The sequence below is a fragment of the Seriola aureovittata genome, chromosome 18 (genome assembly GCF_021018895.1).
Source record: "Seriola aureovittata isolate HTS-2021-v1 ecotype China chromosome 18, ASM2101889v1, whole genome shotgun sequence".
Lineage (NCBI taxonomy): Eukaryota > Metazoa > Chordata > Actinopteri > Carangiformes > Carangidae > Seriola > Seriola aureovittata.
The window spans coordinates 12,452,911-12,467,490 of record NC_079381.1 but is presented as its reverse complement, the minus strand read 5'-3'; the positions used below and the strand labels follow the sequence as shown (position 1 = coordinate 12,467,490).

The 14,580-nt window shown below is 39.2% G+C and overlaps 2 protein-coding genes across 2 annotated transcripts; both read left to right on the top strand.

Moving 5' to 3' along the window:
• The first annotated feature begins 1,791 nt into the window (after nt 1–1,791).
• loxa (lysyl oxidase a) lies at nt 1,792–7,971 on the top strand. The gene is made up of 7 exons (XM_056403538.1): nt 1,792–2,650; nt 2,943–3,051; nt 3,536–3,673; nt 5,135–5,291; nt 6,924–7,019; nt 7,193–7,308; nt 7,409–7,971. Exons 1-7 carry the CDS (start codon nt 1,990–1,992, stop codon nt 7,413–7,415), a joined length of 1,284 nt encoding a protein of 427 aa, XP_056259513.1. The 5' UTR covers nt 1,792–1,989; the 3' UTR covers nt 7,416–7,971.
• Nucleotides 7,972–8,248: 277 nt separating this feature from the next.
• On the top strand, nt 8,249–14,570 carry snx24 (sorting nexin 24). The gene is made up of 7 exons (XM_056403540.1): nt 8,249–9,134; nt 10,602–10,685; nt 11,366–11,470; nt 11,690–11,784; nt 11,892–11,921; nt 12,131–12,195; nt 12,307–14,570. Exons 1-7 carry the CDS (start codon nt 9,066–9,068, stop codon nt 12,375–12,377), a joined length of 519 nt encoding a protein of 172 aa, XP_056259515.1. The 5' UTR covers nt 8,249–9,065; the 3' UTR covers nt 12,378–14,570.
• Nucleotides 14,571–14,580: the final 10 nt, after the last annotated feature.

The window sequence follows — 14,580 nt, the reverse complement described above, 5'->3', positions numbered from 1 at the left end:
TTGAGGCTTGAGAACAGACTGTCACCAGTTCAATCATAGGACTGACTGGATCAATTTGAGGATCCCTCAATACCACCACTGAGGTGCCTTTGAGCAAAGACCTAGACCCCCAGCTTTTCAAGTGCAGCTGCTGAGTAGCAAACGGATCAGACTGTAACTGAAGCTTCTAAATGTGGGTAACTGTGCAACTGAAACCTGAAAGAGAAAGCTTCACTCTGTATAAATAAAGGTTAGAAAAATGCTCCAAATGTTGCTGTTAGCATTTTCTCAAGTTCATAGATAATGAGAGCCAGATTTGTACAGTGTCTGTAGGTAGCTACTACCAGCAACTATTTTTGGTTTCAACACTATTTGTGCTACTCCAGGATTTGGTTCTAGACACTAATTCATGTCAAAGACAAAAACAAAATCTGAAGATATAGCCTAACAAAGATTGTGGAGTTTGTCTAAGGAAAGGCCATAATCCCTCACTTCCTAAACTACTCCCTCAGGTACTTATGAGAAGAGAAAATAGCATGGAGAAGTCCAATATCATTTTCAGTCATCTGCCCCCTAGTGTCCAGGATACATGACACTGTAATTGAGCTGTTATTTCACTACAGAAGATCTTTACTTTGTGCTGCATCCGTTATCATCTGTGACATGAAGTTGGGGTCTGTCAGGAAAAAGCCTTTGCTGCTTTATTTTGTTATCTATTTTTCTTTAACTGCAGTTCTGGAGATTTCATTTAGAAACTGTGAGCTGTTATGAATCTCACTCATAACAGCTCATAAATCCATCTGATATGATCTACATATGAGTGAAATACAGTCAATAGCTCTCATAAAACTTTGTAGTCTCAGAAACTGTAAAATCCTTGTGAGCGTTTGTTGTGGTTTAGCAGCAGCCATCCTGTAGTCAGTTGTGTAGATGCTAGAAAGAATTTCCTGGTTTGCTAGACAGACCAAATGAATACGTTGGATAAAGTTTCCCAAGCTATGCATTATACCTCTGATGTTAACAGCAGGGCAGCTGGGCTACAGCGAATGATTTAGATTTATCAGGAGAGGAGCTTGGGGTCACCAGTCTGCCACCAGGCACAGTAATACAGATATCAAGTATCACCACAGCCTCATTTTGTTTATTGCTCAAAAGAGACTAATTATGACTTTATAGAGGATTACTGTGAGATGCATGTGATGAGTCTCACGTTTTCAGCAAAGCTCCAGCAGACAGGAGTGAGGCGCGGCTGGGGTGGAGGGGGGGGGTTGGCGGGCAGATGGTTTCCCAGAAAAATACTGAAAATGTTGCAGGCCCATCAAAGAGTCATGTTTAGGTTTCTGAGATCCTCCTATGAGAAAGTGGATGAGTGTAGAGACTTCTGGCAGAGTGTGTTGCAATTTGGTTGGGAGTTCATCCAACAGTCATGGAAAAGGCTACTTATCATGACATTTTGCTGATCTGACAGAGAAAGAAAAAATGAAGATAATATACAATAGTTTCTAGGAGATTAGTCATAATATTCATGAACTCATAAAATCATAACCAAGTAGGGTGGATTTCACATGAAAGTTGGCATCTGTTTCTGTGTCTGACTGTTTTTCATAAAACTAAGTGAAATGTGCATGGATGAAGTCGCTTGTTACTTATACACATTAACAACTTTCCATGGCCAGACTGAGCAGTTATCAAACACACTTGATCAGACATCACGTATCCAGTATGGTTATATGAGCAGCAGCACCAGACCCAGACTTGTGTAACAGTTTCAGAAACTCCAAATGCTGAACTCCTCCTCCTCATCATCATCATCTCACTGGGCGCATCTGCAGGCTGCAGGAGCAGAGCGATATGAGTTTACACGGATACACTGAAACTTAGCTTTCTCCTCTTCTCACTGGATATCCTTCAAATAGAGATGAAGGACATTTAAGTGTGAGACAAGTGGCAACCCCGGCTCATTAGAAACATTTGCTTTGTCTCATTCCGTCTGCTTTAATTGCATTCACAATGGGATTACGCATATTTGGCACGCCATTTTACGCATATGCGTGCGTCTATTTATTTGTTTTCATCCTGCAAGCTGCCCAGTCTCAGAGAAATCCGAGTACACAACAAGGAAATAACCAGAGACCGGCTCTGCGGAATACACTACAGTGGTCACACAACGGCAAGATTTTTAGCATTTTAAGCCAGGGCTCGGAGTATCAGCCACCGAGGCGGAGGGGCGCACCTCAGGAGCAAGTGCAGGCACGACCTGTCACCATCATCCGAGATGCGGACGTGAGACATCAGGACACCCAGAGCCAGCCGGTGGCCCAGCAGCAGCAGCAGCAGCAGCCTCCCCGGTCAGAGTCCCACCCGCACAGCTCCGGCGGCCCCGTGCCTCTGTTCCAAAGGCTCGTCAGAGGGCACGAGCACCGCCAGCATCACAATGACCGGCCCGGTGAGCGCTCGGGGACGCAGAGGAGCAACAGAGCCAACGAGACCCAGGAAAAGGTCACTGTTAGTCCACCTCTGCCCAGGAGAGAAGACATGATGGTGGGTGACGATCCCTACGACCCCTACAAGTCCATTGATAGTGATAATCCATATTACAATCATTATGACGTTTACGAGAGACCGAGGCCCAGACAGAGACCCGGATATGGCACAAGTTATCATCAGTACGGTAAGAGTGGGGAAACAGCATTCAAGTCATTAATGGCATAGTCATTAGCCTACCTCTTAAAGGGATATTTACGATGCTAAAGTTGAATCAATTAATCACTTATCAATCGGTCATTCGACTAATCAGTTAGTGTGTCTATCTTGTTAAAAGTCTATCTCTACTTTCTGTTATATAATGTATCTATTTGTCATCTGTTAAAGTGGTTGTTGATTGGTTATTGGTTGATTCATGTTCAATGCTTGTCCTACTCAGTTCATATCACTATTATCATGTTGTTGTTATGTTGCTGTAGGTCTTCCTGATCTTGTGCCTGACCCCTACTACATTCAAGCCTCTGCTTATGTCCAGAGAGTCCCAATGTATAACCTGAGATGTTCAGCTGAGGAAAACTGTTTGTCAAGGTATGGACTGCTGTCAGAACTGATCCACAGCGAAAGGAGAAAAAAACGAGTTTGTAGCCAAGTCTGAGTGTGATTCAGAGAGCTTTGAGCCATAACAACCACCTAAAGTGTTTGTGGGTGAGGGCTGTCCTGTGGAAGCATGAGATGAGGTAAAATTAACCAAATCCTTCCACTGATGGTGGGAGGTGGCGTCGTGGATTTCTGTAAAAGTTTAATCATAGTTTGCATGAGAGGAGAAAGCCTGGATGGTAAACACATTATTGAAAACTAACCCAAACAACCATCTTCCCCCAACTTTTTTTTTTCTACCCACCATTTATTTACACATCGACTGTGACACATAGACTTCCCTCAGACGCTGCTCCACTCAGAGGAGGGGATGTAGCGTGAAAAACAATCTTAGTGATGTCACTGTGTCCATATATGAGCAGTGCTTTTCGTTTTTCCTGCACACATATCCTCTTTCTTTGGTTTGTGCCTGCAGCTCAGCCTACAGAGCCAGTGTTAGAGACTACGACACCCGTATGCTGCTGAGGTTCCCTCAGAGAGTCAAGAACCAGGGGACAGCCGACTTCCTCCCCAGCAGGCCACGCTACTCCTGGGAGTGGCACAGCTGTCACCAGTGAGTGTAATGTCATGTCAGTGTTGTCCACCTCACATTCACACAGAGAAAAGAGTGTCTATGGTGTGTTGCTGTTCTAATCCATCATTTTGTTTTCATTGGCCAATGTGCTAGTTAACAAAGTATACAAATGCCAGGAAACCACAGGTGTCGATAAAATTGTACAAAATATTATGATAGAACAGTTCTAGGTTGTGAATGAGATAGTATGTGAAAGCTCCACATCAGCCCTTGAAAGTGGTTTTTGCAGGTTGCCTCTAAATAATGTATAAATAAAGTAATGTCTCAACAAATAAAACATAGTGTATTCAGAGAAGAATTAATTGACCCCAGAAGGATTTAATTAGAGTCATGTGCACGTTATATCCATGAATGAATAAACCAGCCAATGACTTGATCTGAGAATCCTACTGTGAATGTGAAGTGAGAGGTTTGAAGAGATCAAACTATATCTGAACATAAGAGTATTAATTGGAGATTAAAAACTTTTTGTTCATCATTGTGTACAGTACAAATATAAGTAGCTGAACTAGTTATTTCCAAGAGATACCATCATCACGATTTCTCTTTTCCAGTCTGTAGTTGTGGTATGGCACCCCCTGTTGAACCACAGTTGTGTTACTTTTGTCTGTTTTAGAGTTTTTGTTGGCTGTTATATTGTTTTGCAGAGATTATGGTATCAGAGCTGACATCTAAACATGAGTTTTATTTGTATATTTAGACTTTTAAAGATCTAACTTTCTATTTTTACAATCTCTACATAAAGACAGTAAAAATCTGCTTTGGGCTTCCACAAATGATGTGCCTGAACTCCACTTAACCTTTGAATTCAGTCATTTTTTACAACTGCAAAGCCAGACATTGTAAACTGAAGTTGTGTGGGAGATAATGAGTCAAAAAACTTCTGGTAGTTTTGTCCCGTTCTCGAGGTTACGGAAAAGCGCCTGGTTTTCCCTTGATTCCACAGAAACTACCTCAGTCCATAGTTATGTTGTGAAACAAACAGTTCACTGTGCTACTCCCCAAAATGGAGCACATTTGGCAGCAGTCCAATACAATGTTGATGTAAACGGTATAGATTTTTTGTCAGTGTTTTGAAAGTCAACTGAAGTTCAAATCCAGGCTGTTTTTATCTCATTAAACAAACTCTGTCATTCAGATAATGGAGTGAACATGTTTTAGATTCACTGCAGGTCAATGTAACCATGTAAATGATAAATAAAATAAACACCTGTGATGTTTTCAGTCAGAATGAACACTAGGAAATGTCCAACAGAATGTATCTAAATGTTAATCAGTAAATATGTAACTGTGGCTCAGTGACGAAAACAATCCCTGGTGGGTCTCTCAACATAAAACACTCCCTGGTTGTTTTAAAAAAGTCCCAGATTGATGTGGAACTCACTCAGTTTAGTTAAAAAAATGTCTGGAGTTGTTGAACACTGTGCTGCTGATCCACAGGCACTACCACAGCATGGATGAGTTCAGCCACTACGACCTGCTGGACGCCACCAGTCAAAGGTCGGTGGCTGAGGGCCACAAGGCCAGCTTCTGCCTGGAGGACACGTCCTGTGACTATGGATACTACAGGCGATATGCCTGCACCTCACATACCCAGGTGTCAAAGACAACTGCTGAAAACAAAACTGCAAATGTTATTTCTGACTTTAAAGCTGCTTGTATAAATATTTTTATATCAACAGAGGATCACATGACTTCTTGTAAATGAAAAGGTAAATACTGACTAAACCACAGAGGATTATCACTTTACTCTGCAGTTCCCCTCAGCTCTATGGAGCGTTTCAGCTTCATTCAGCTCATTGTTTTTGTCTCACAGCCAACAGATTTATCAGTTGTGGTTTACTCTAACCGCTCTCATCAGCGTCGGTTTCAGCTACAGCAACAGACAAAAAAGTTCTAAAAACCAACTCTATGCTATCTGCCCGGCAAAAAAGACAAAGTTGGCAACTTGCTGATGAAGACAGTGGAGTATTTATGGCTACAGAAGCAAGTGTTTCCCTCAAGAGATGGTGGAGACCAAAACAGAGCTAAAAGGAGAGTGAATAGGTGGCCAGAAAAACAATTCCAAACTAATCATAATTTTACTCCAGGTTGTGTTTTTTATGCAACTGTTTGCTAACAAGTTCACCATATCAACTTTATGAGGTTTAGCCTCATTTTAGCCACTTAGTGCCTATTAATTCTGACTCAATCCGCTAGCCTCTGCTGTAAATAAACAAGTATACAAAACAGTAACATCTAACTATCCAAAAAAACTGTTAAGCCTTAAATATCCACACTCTGGACAGAGACGCATATTTTTACAGTTACAGTTAACAGGGCATTTGTTTTAAAAATGAGCACAATGACCAAAAAGACGAGAGGCTAATCATTAATTCAATATGTTCAATATGTTCATATTTAAGTCATGTGTCATAGTGCCGACTGTCCATGTTGTACGTTGTACTAGCAGCCTGTCAGCAGACCAATAGACCGTTTTCACAGCAGACATTTTGATGTTCTTACTCATAATGGTGGCTCTATTCTTCTCTCAGTAAGTCATGCCAGTGTGACAGTGAGCCAGCATGAACAATACCCAGGAAAAAAAGTTTTCATATTATTTACGCTTGTTATTTTCCAAAATATCCTCTACAAAAAAGGCATATTTGAAATGCCAGTTCATTTCAAGACGTGAATTGGGATAACAACTTTACAGACTTGCTTTTCACTCAAAGATTTGGTCGTATGATTTGTGGTTCTTACATTTTATAAAAAAGAAAAAAAAAGGAGAGTGGAGCTAAAATAAACAAGTGCTCTTTTACTGAAGCAGCTGTCTTTTAGAAAACAGCTTTAGTATTTCCTTTTTAGCACGAGCCAGTAGTGATGGTGATTTAATGATTTCCTGTTTCTTGTGTAAGATGACCCCACCTGCCTGAATGTCAGTTGTTTTGCACATGTTCTCTTTTTCCATCCTGCTCTTTTTTCCCTTTATTTTGAGTGGCTGATTTATTTCTCTACTTTTTTCTTTTCTTGTTTTTTTTTTTTTTGAATCCAAAACCACTTCTATGCTAATTACTTTCCTTTTAATTATAACCTTTAATTTTCATCATTAGATATTAGACTGTGATAGCATTAAAAACATTTTTAAAGTTACAGTTACTGCTCTATATGTACAACAGCCTTGTATTGTTTAATAAGAAGTTTGTTTTTGTTTATATAATGTTTTATATTGATGCTGTCCAATGTCCAGGGCCTGAGCCCAGGATGCTATGATACCTACAACGCAGACATTGACTGCCAGTGGATTGACATCACAGATGTGAAACCTGGAAACTATGTCCTCAAGGTTCGTCAGAAATACCAGATGATGTTTGGCCTTCCCTTGAGACACTAAAAAAACCCTTTAAAAGAGTTACACTTCTGAGGACTCACATTGCATTCATCAACATTTGATTGTTATCTTTGCTGCCATATTGATTCTTATAGTTTTATATATTTTGTTGTTGTTGTTCTCCACAGATCAGTGTAAATCCATACTATCAGGTCCCAGAATCAGACTACAGCAACAACAATGTGCGCTGTGATGTTCGCTACACTGGCAACTACGCCTACGTGTCAGGTTGTCATATGTCATCGTAAGTATCATGTGTCAGCTGACAAATATTTCTATTTTATTTTTTGTGTTCCCTGTTGATTTGTCATTGTGTTTTAATTCTTTTACATATATTTTTTCAGGTATTAAGAGCTGAGTCATTCACAGCAGCTGAGCTGAGACGTTCTGTAAATGACAATGAAGAGGACTGCATATGAAAACATAAAAAAAACAAAAAAACATAAAATGAGTAAGACTTGCATTCATTTTATAATTTAAAATACTCTCAATTTAGAAATCTGTCTTCATAGTGCCAGATATTGAATTCTTCTTTTCTTGTGTGGGAAAGTAGTTTTTTTTCTTCTCCATAGTGAAAAGTATATTCTCTCTCTTCTCTTAAGTTTTCTTTGAGATTTTTTTCATTTTACTTACTTCTATTGCATTGTACTGTATGCTTGCATTTCATACTGCTTCTAAGATAGTTAGATGAAATTTAGAGGCCTAAAATAGCTAAATACACACATAAGCCAGCTTGCTCTCATTGTTAGGTCAATATCAGTTATATCACAATTTTAAAATGAACCACTTGTTTAAAGGAAAATGTATTTGTTATATTTATATGCAACGGAAGAAACTCTCTTTACTCCAAAGCTTTTGATGAAACTTGAATAAAACTTTGTGATATTATATCGCTGTTTTAGACCGATCAGTTTGAAGTCACCTCTTTGTCTCTGACTCGCCTTTGTTTCTTACCTTTTTCATTGTTTATTGTCTTTGCCACACACACACACACACACACACACACACACACACACACACACACACACACACACACACACACACACACACACACACACACACACACACACACACACCCATTGTAAAACAGAGAAAAGTAGCAAATCCTGACATTTACTGTAAGAAGCTGGAAGCAGAATTTGTATCTATTTATTTTTGAGCATTTTGCATTTACTTTCATAAAGATGGGGGACCTGTGAGAGACAAGTTATAAAAACAATGGTCAACACTCAAGTAGCAGAAACTGCTCTATGCTGACTAAGATTATTACTGTTATCATTGTTTTCACAGGCAGGCTCAGTACCATTCGTTAGCTGATATTGATGTCTAATAAATAACTTCAGACAATAAGTTGAAACTGTTGGTGACACTTATAAGCAGTATATAGGCCTACACAGTTAATAAAATATGTTCAACACACTACAATATAATTATAAGCAGATTTAACTGTTTATTAGTGTATTTATTAACAACTATAACTTTCTCATAAATACAGGGACTTTAAATGTCACCAATTTTCTTTTGATCAACTAATCAATAACCAATCGAATAATGTTTCCAGCACTACCTCAAACAAATTTAAGCGAACCATCAACGTGGCCTGATGAAATGAGCCATTACTGCTTCATACTACAATGATGAAGATTTAAAAAAGGATTTCTAAATAATGTCCATGAAGCAGAATGTATGTAACATTTTCTTCTTTGCAACACAAACAATATTTGAACAGTTGACAACAGACATTTGGAGCATGTTCTGCATTACACAAGGTTAGATTAAAACATAGCATTACTTCAGGCTGTCCAGTCTGTTGCGCCACCCTCCGCTCCAGCAGGGCGCGCCACTGAGGCTTCGTTTGCTTATTTGAACTCTGTGATTTTTATCAGGCTGCCAGAGAAACCGGAGTAAACCACCAGCAGGGAGAGAGTGTGTGTGTTTGTATGTGTGTATGTGCCAGAGGATTAAATACTATTCTCAAAACTACACCTTTTTCAAGTCGAAATGCATCCGGTGAGGGTGTCGATCCCGTCGTTTCGTTCAGAGAACAACTCGATCGAGAGAGGATACACGGTAAGCTGCTCAGTAATAACCTCTGTCTGTCTGTCTGTCTGTCCATAGTCCCCTCTGCTGCTGTCATCAGTTTGTAATGTTACCTCTCGTGTTATTTCTTTACCCTTGAAATAATAATGACATTATATTAAGCAGCGTAAATGTCGCTGTTCATTTAAAGCTGTCGGTGTGGTTACAGAGTGTGTTGAGATGCCTCATACCGGCTCTGACTTCGCCTTGTTGTTGCACATTGTAAACATGAAACTATTCAGCTGGACTGATCAGAGAATCTTTAGGCCTTCAGCATGTCGCGTTTACACTGACTTCTTAATTCATAGGTCATTAAAGAGCCACTGGGCATGTAAACCGAGCCGGTCCGGCCTGGTGACCAGACCAGAGGATCCCCAGCTGCCTGACATAAATAAAGACTGATTTAAAAGAAGAAAAAAAAAACATTACCCCATTTCTGTCAAACCCCATGCCTCTTGCTGTAACACAGGCTTTCATAAATGAGTCACAATTCTGATACCTCAACTCAGGATGCCTGCTGACACAGAGTACTGACTCAATTTCAGTTCCCTAATTATCCCAAACTTATAGGAACCATTTGAATTTCAGCTTGTTTCCCATAGCTGAACTAACTGGCTGCTAGTCCTAGCCAGAGATTGTTCATACAGACATGATAGTGGCATCTAAAAAAGCGAAAGAAGTGAATAGCTTTATTTTCTCTTTTTTGTCCTTTCAATCATCTTTTGTGTCTGGGTAAGACTGTTTCCCATTACCTCATGTGCACAAAAAGAAATGGCTGAATGGGAGCAAATCCCTGCAGCCAAGTTCCAAAATCATGTGGGTTCCTAAAAGAGAGTAAACATTTTAATGTCTATGGTTTAGAGGGAGATGTTAAAGTGCTGTTCTTTAAAAGAAAATTAGAAAAAAGATTATTGAATTATTACAAGAGGCAAATGCTATGAACAAATTAAACATTTTCGTCACTTGATTTCACATTCCTTTGTCTTTTCCACAGTGAAGTCACTGCTGTTCCTGGCTTTGTTAATAAACTATTACTCGTTTGCTCTCTTTCTTCGGAGATGTAGTCATTTGTGTTTATGTAACCAACACTGTTGTCATTTAAGAGTGGATTCCTCCTTTACAAAATGTTGGTAAGAACAGTGACGTGCATGCAGTAAAAGTGACGCTTTTACAGAAGAGTTCAGCCGAGTGACAGAAGTCGAGGACAGTCTGTTTAATTATGTTAACAGTAACTCTGACAGATCTTCTTACATCCCCATCAGCCAGATGTTTCCTCTTTGCAACTAGCTGACATCAACAGTAACTGACAGTGACTGACACTCGCTCAGCTGATCAATCAGTCACACAATGACTGTTTGAAGTGGGAGGGGCCATTTTTGGCTGATGGACTCTGGTGATAAGTCATGACTCCCTCAACTGACTCTCAAGAAGTAGCACTAACTTTCTCCCGTCTTTCAGGTATTTAAAATTGACGTGTTGATGAATGGCCGACAGCACACGCTTGAGAAACGCTACAGCGAATTCCACGCCTTGCATAAAATGGTGAGATTTCATGATCATTAATTGGAGGAAAAAAACACAAAAAGACAGATGCAAGAAATGGGAACATTCAAAAACATTTTTACCTATTTACTGGTGGAAAATTCAAATGTGAATACTGTTGGCATGCTAATAAATAATAGATTCATGGAGGTTAACCATGGTGGTTTGTGGTTTTAGTTTCATTGATGAGTTCCTCTTCCTGTCTCTTGCAATAGTCCATTTGTTTGGCTGGATCTTTACCTGCTGTATGGACGTTTTTAACGGCCGACATTTTGACACGTCACAATAGGAGAAGCACAGTTGTAAATAATAAAATGATTGACAGTTGAATTCCATTTAGCCGTTTTCCTTTCGGGGTCCTTGGATTGATTTTTCAAATGTTTCTATTTAAAAAATTGCATGTTAAAATGCCATAGTGGGATGTCTGAGCATTTAGCTCAAAGCACCTTATTTTATAAGCAGTTTATACTGTATTTTTTCATTTTAAACCTTATTGTTTGTTGATAATGTGTTCCTGCCATTTGTTGTCTTTTTCATCAGTTGTCCTATATTGTTTTTAACACCGTGTGTTGCAGCCAAAGACAATTTTCCACTCTTACTAGACTCTTACTCTTATTTTTCTTCTAACCATGTATATGATGCCGTGTATATATGTTAATGATGTTTTTAAATCCATCCAGCTGAAGAAGAGCATAAAACCACCTGAGATCCCTTCAAAGCATGTTAGAAACTGGGTCCCCAAAGTCCTGGAGCAGAGGAGACAAGGTCTGGAGCTCTACCTGCAGGTACTCTGACAAACCTTCACTCCACCTACTGAGACTGTTTCTCTGACCTAAAAACTGCCATGCACATAGTCTGTCTGCTTTTACCAAGTACAAATTTTGTCAAACCCAAAACAACAGTACAAATGTAGAACAGTTAAACACATTCAAAAAGTCACGCAATTCAGTGCTGCTGCTTCAAACACACATTGCAATTTGCTTTTGTTTTGTCTGTTTGGTCAGACTGTAATTATGGAAAATGAGGTTCTTCCAAAGATATTCCTGGATTTCCTGAATATCCGCCACTTTCCTTCAGTGCCAAAAACAGAAAGCTGTGGGTGAGTTCAAACTGCAGCTGTTCTATAAAATAAAAGACCAATTTGTGGCATTTTTCATTTGTTCCCAGGCTGCTAGAAGGTTCATGTCTTTTTTTCTTCTTTAAAAGGTCATTTGATACGGAATCGGAGGAATCCAGGTGAGTCATTTTGTTTCCTGTTTCAGTGAATATTTTAAAAACTATTGAATGAAACAGCAGGTCAGGTTCTTGCTTTGCACTTTAACCAACCTCAGTCATTATTTGCTCTGCACTTGAACTTCACCCAGCATGTCAGTGGACACCACCTGTGTCTTCATGCCGTTATGTATATGAAGCTTCCCACAAACACTGTGACTTCCCCTTTTCAGCAAACTTTCACATCAGCCAGTCCTGCTGTTTCTGAGAGACCCCTACCTGCTGCCATCTGCGCGTGGTGAGTTCCGGCTCCTTATTTATTTTATGGTAAATTAACTACAAAGTGGGCATGCACTTCTTATTCACCTTATCTTTTGATTTTAAAACCTCTTTTCTTTTTAACTTTCAGATGCTTTTTCTAACGTTGTGATTGAAGGTGTGATACATGGAGTTTTCTACCCAGATCTTCAACCAAGGTAGAGGGGTGCAGATCTGAATCTGAGGAAATACCTCTACAAACGGATGCTTCATATTTTCACACCATTTTAGGTGTGCATCAGCAAGGACATAACATGTCACAATAAACTGAGCCTCATTTATATTTCCCAAAGCTTATAACAAAATCCATACATTTAAAAAAAAAAAAAAAAAAAGGATGCCTAATCTCTCAATAAATCACTGGCACCACTTTTTACAACATAAAATTATAATCTGTTGCCCTCAGTTGTTATTAACATCCATATTATTGACCCATATTTCAATGAATTTGCCCAATTCTCTTCCAAAAATAGTTTGTTTAAAAATTTAACTGTGAGTCAGATCAACACGTTAATGTTGTAATGTTTTGAGACATTACAATCAGAATAATTAGGAAAAGATATTATCAATTATTTTCAGGAATGATAGAGCTTAATACATTAATAAATTATCTTTTATTTTCCTGAGTGAAATAAACAATTAGGATAAAAACTGAAGATATAAACAGGAGGAAAGTAGTAAAGAAGAATTTTTTTTTTGAGCGTTTAGTTTGCCAATACCATAACTTTTTGAATGGTTCTCCAGCTCTGAGGAACCAGAGGGAAACCAGCTGGACTAAAGGTTTGCCAGAGAAGCGTTCTTTTTGGCCTGTAAGGACAAATCACAGGGTTGGGAGTGTGGAGCTGGACCATGGCCTGCAAACAGGGAGGTGCCACCACATTGGATCTGTTTTGAGCTGCCAAATGGAGCCAGCTGAGGGAGTGTAGAGGGACAACGTGGATGAATGTTTGAAAGAGGGCGTTCTGGGAGAATTGACAGCAATGTGCCACATGATAGGGGGCCATGATTTGAGCTTTTTGTTTCAGTGATTTGGGCCTTCATTGAGCATTAGATGTCTGTGAAGGAATATTGTAGTGTTAGCAAGCTCTGGGCGAGCAGCTCAGTTTGATCTGGTCAGGAGCTCGAAGGTTTGGGCACAGAGCCAATTTGAAATGTAACCACACTGTATAGAAATATGTGGCATAACCTTTAGTAAAGAAAGACATGTTTACCTTGAGATTGGTGTCACCGGAGTTGCAGAAAACGGATGTTGACACAGCAATAAGGACAGAATTAAGGTGACTTGTCCGTCTCTTACTCATGCCTCAGCGCTTTCTTCACTTGGGATATCTTCCTCCCTCTACAGCTCTGCCCACATGACATATGAGGGAGGGAAGCAGTGAGATATGAGCAAAATCACAGGGTTTGAACTGCTATTGCAATTCCACACTACACATGACCTCTCTCTCCTACTTGACCATGAAGAAAAATCGAAGGAGGACATTTAATCTAGTTATAGTCTGTGCACAATTGTGCTCTATTAATCATTAAATCAAAAGCAGAAATCCTTTAAATACTGACGATAATTGACAAGTCTGTTTCTATTATATTGTCCCAAATCTCATGAAAACCAGCGTCAGACTCTGCCTGGGTAGCTGTAGGTGCAGGTAGCTTTCACATCAAGGTTTCAGTTTGTGTAATGGAAATAAGGATTGTGTTGATTTGTGTTCAGGAAAAAGACTAATGATAACACTTGCTATAGGCCAGTATCTAACACTAACACCAGTCATTTTTTACATTTCATGTTGAATTTACACATAATATAGAAGGTCAGTTTTTCAGTTGTGGTGATTAGAGGCATAGTCACCCATCGTGTAAAGGGATATGGCGATTTAAAAACACAACCAGTACGATACTGTGCAATATGAAATAAAATACAAAGTGTTTATGTTGTGTGTATGTAAATTGTTGTCTTTTAAACTACAAATGATCCCCTCTTGTGAACTCTGTAAATGACTTGTAGTGAAGCATTACGTTGCAGGTCACCTCATGGACAGTACTGGTCTGACCTGCCTTTACTGTTTTCCAATGTGACTGGACTTCCACTTGAGCAGTGATCACTAAACATTTACATTAAATGACTCTTGAACACTTAACCTCAACTAAACAAAAGTACAAAGTAAATCATTTCCTAGACATCCATCTTGTAGATTTATATGTATTTATATTGTGTAACATTGTACTCTTGATTATGTGAAAACTATGATTAATGTGCCATAATGTCAACCTACAGTGAACACTGGAATTCTACTGTAGCACTTTAAAATGGACGACATGTAAAAATACTGACACCATTAAAATTCATTTTTCCACAAACCACCGTTGT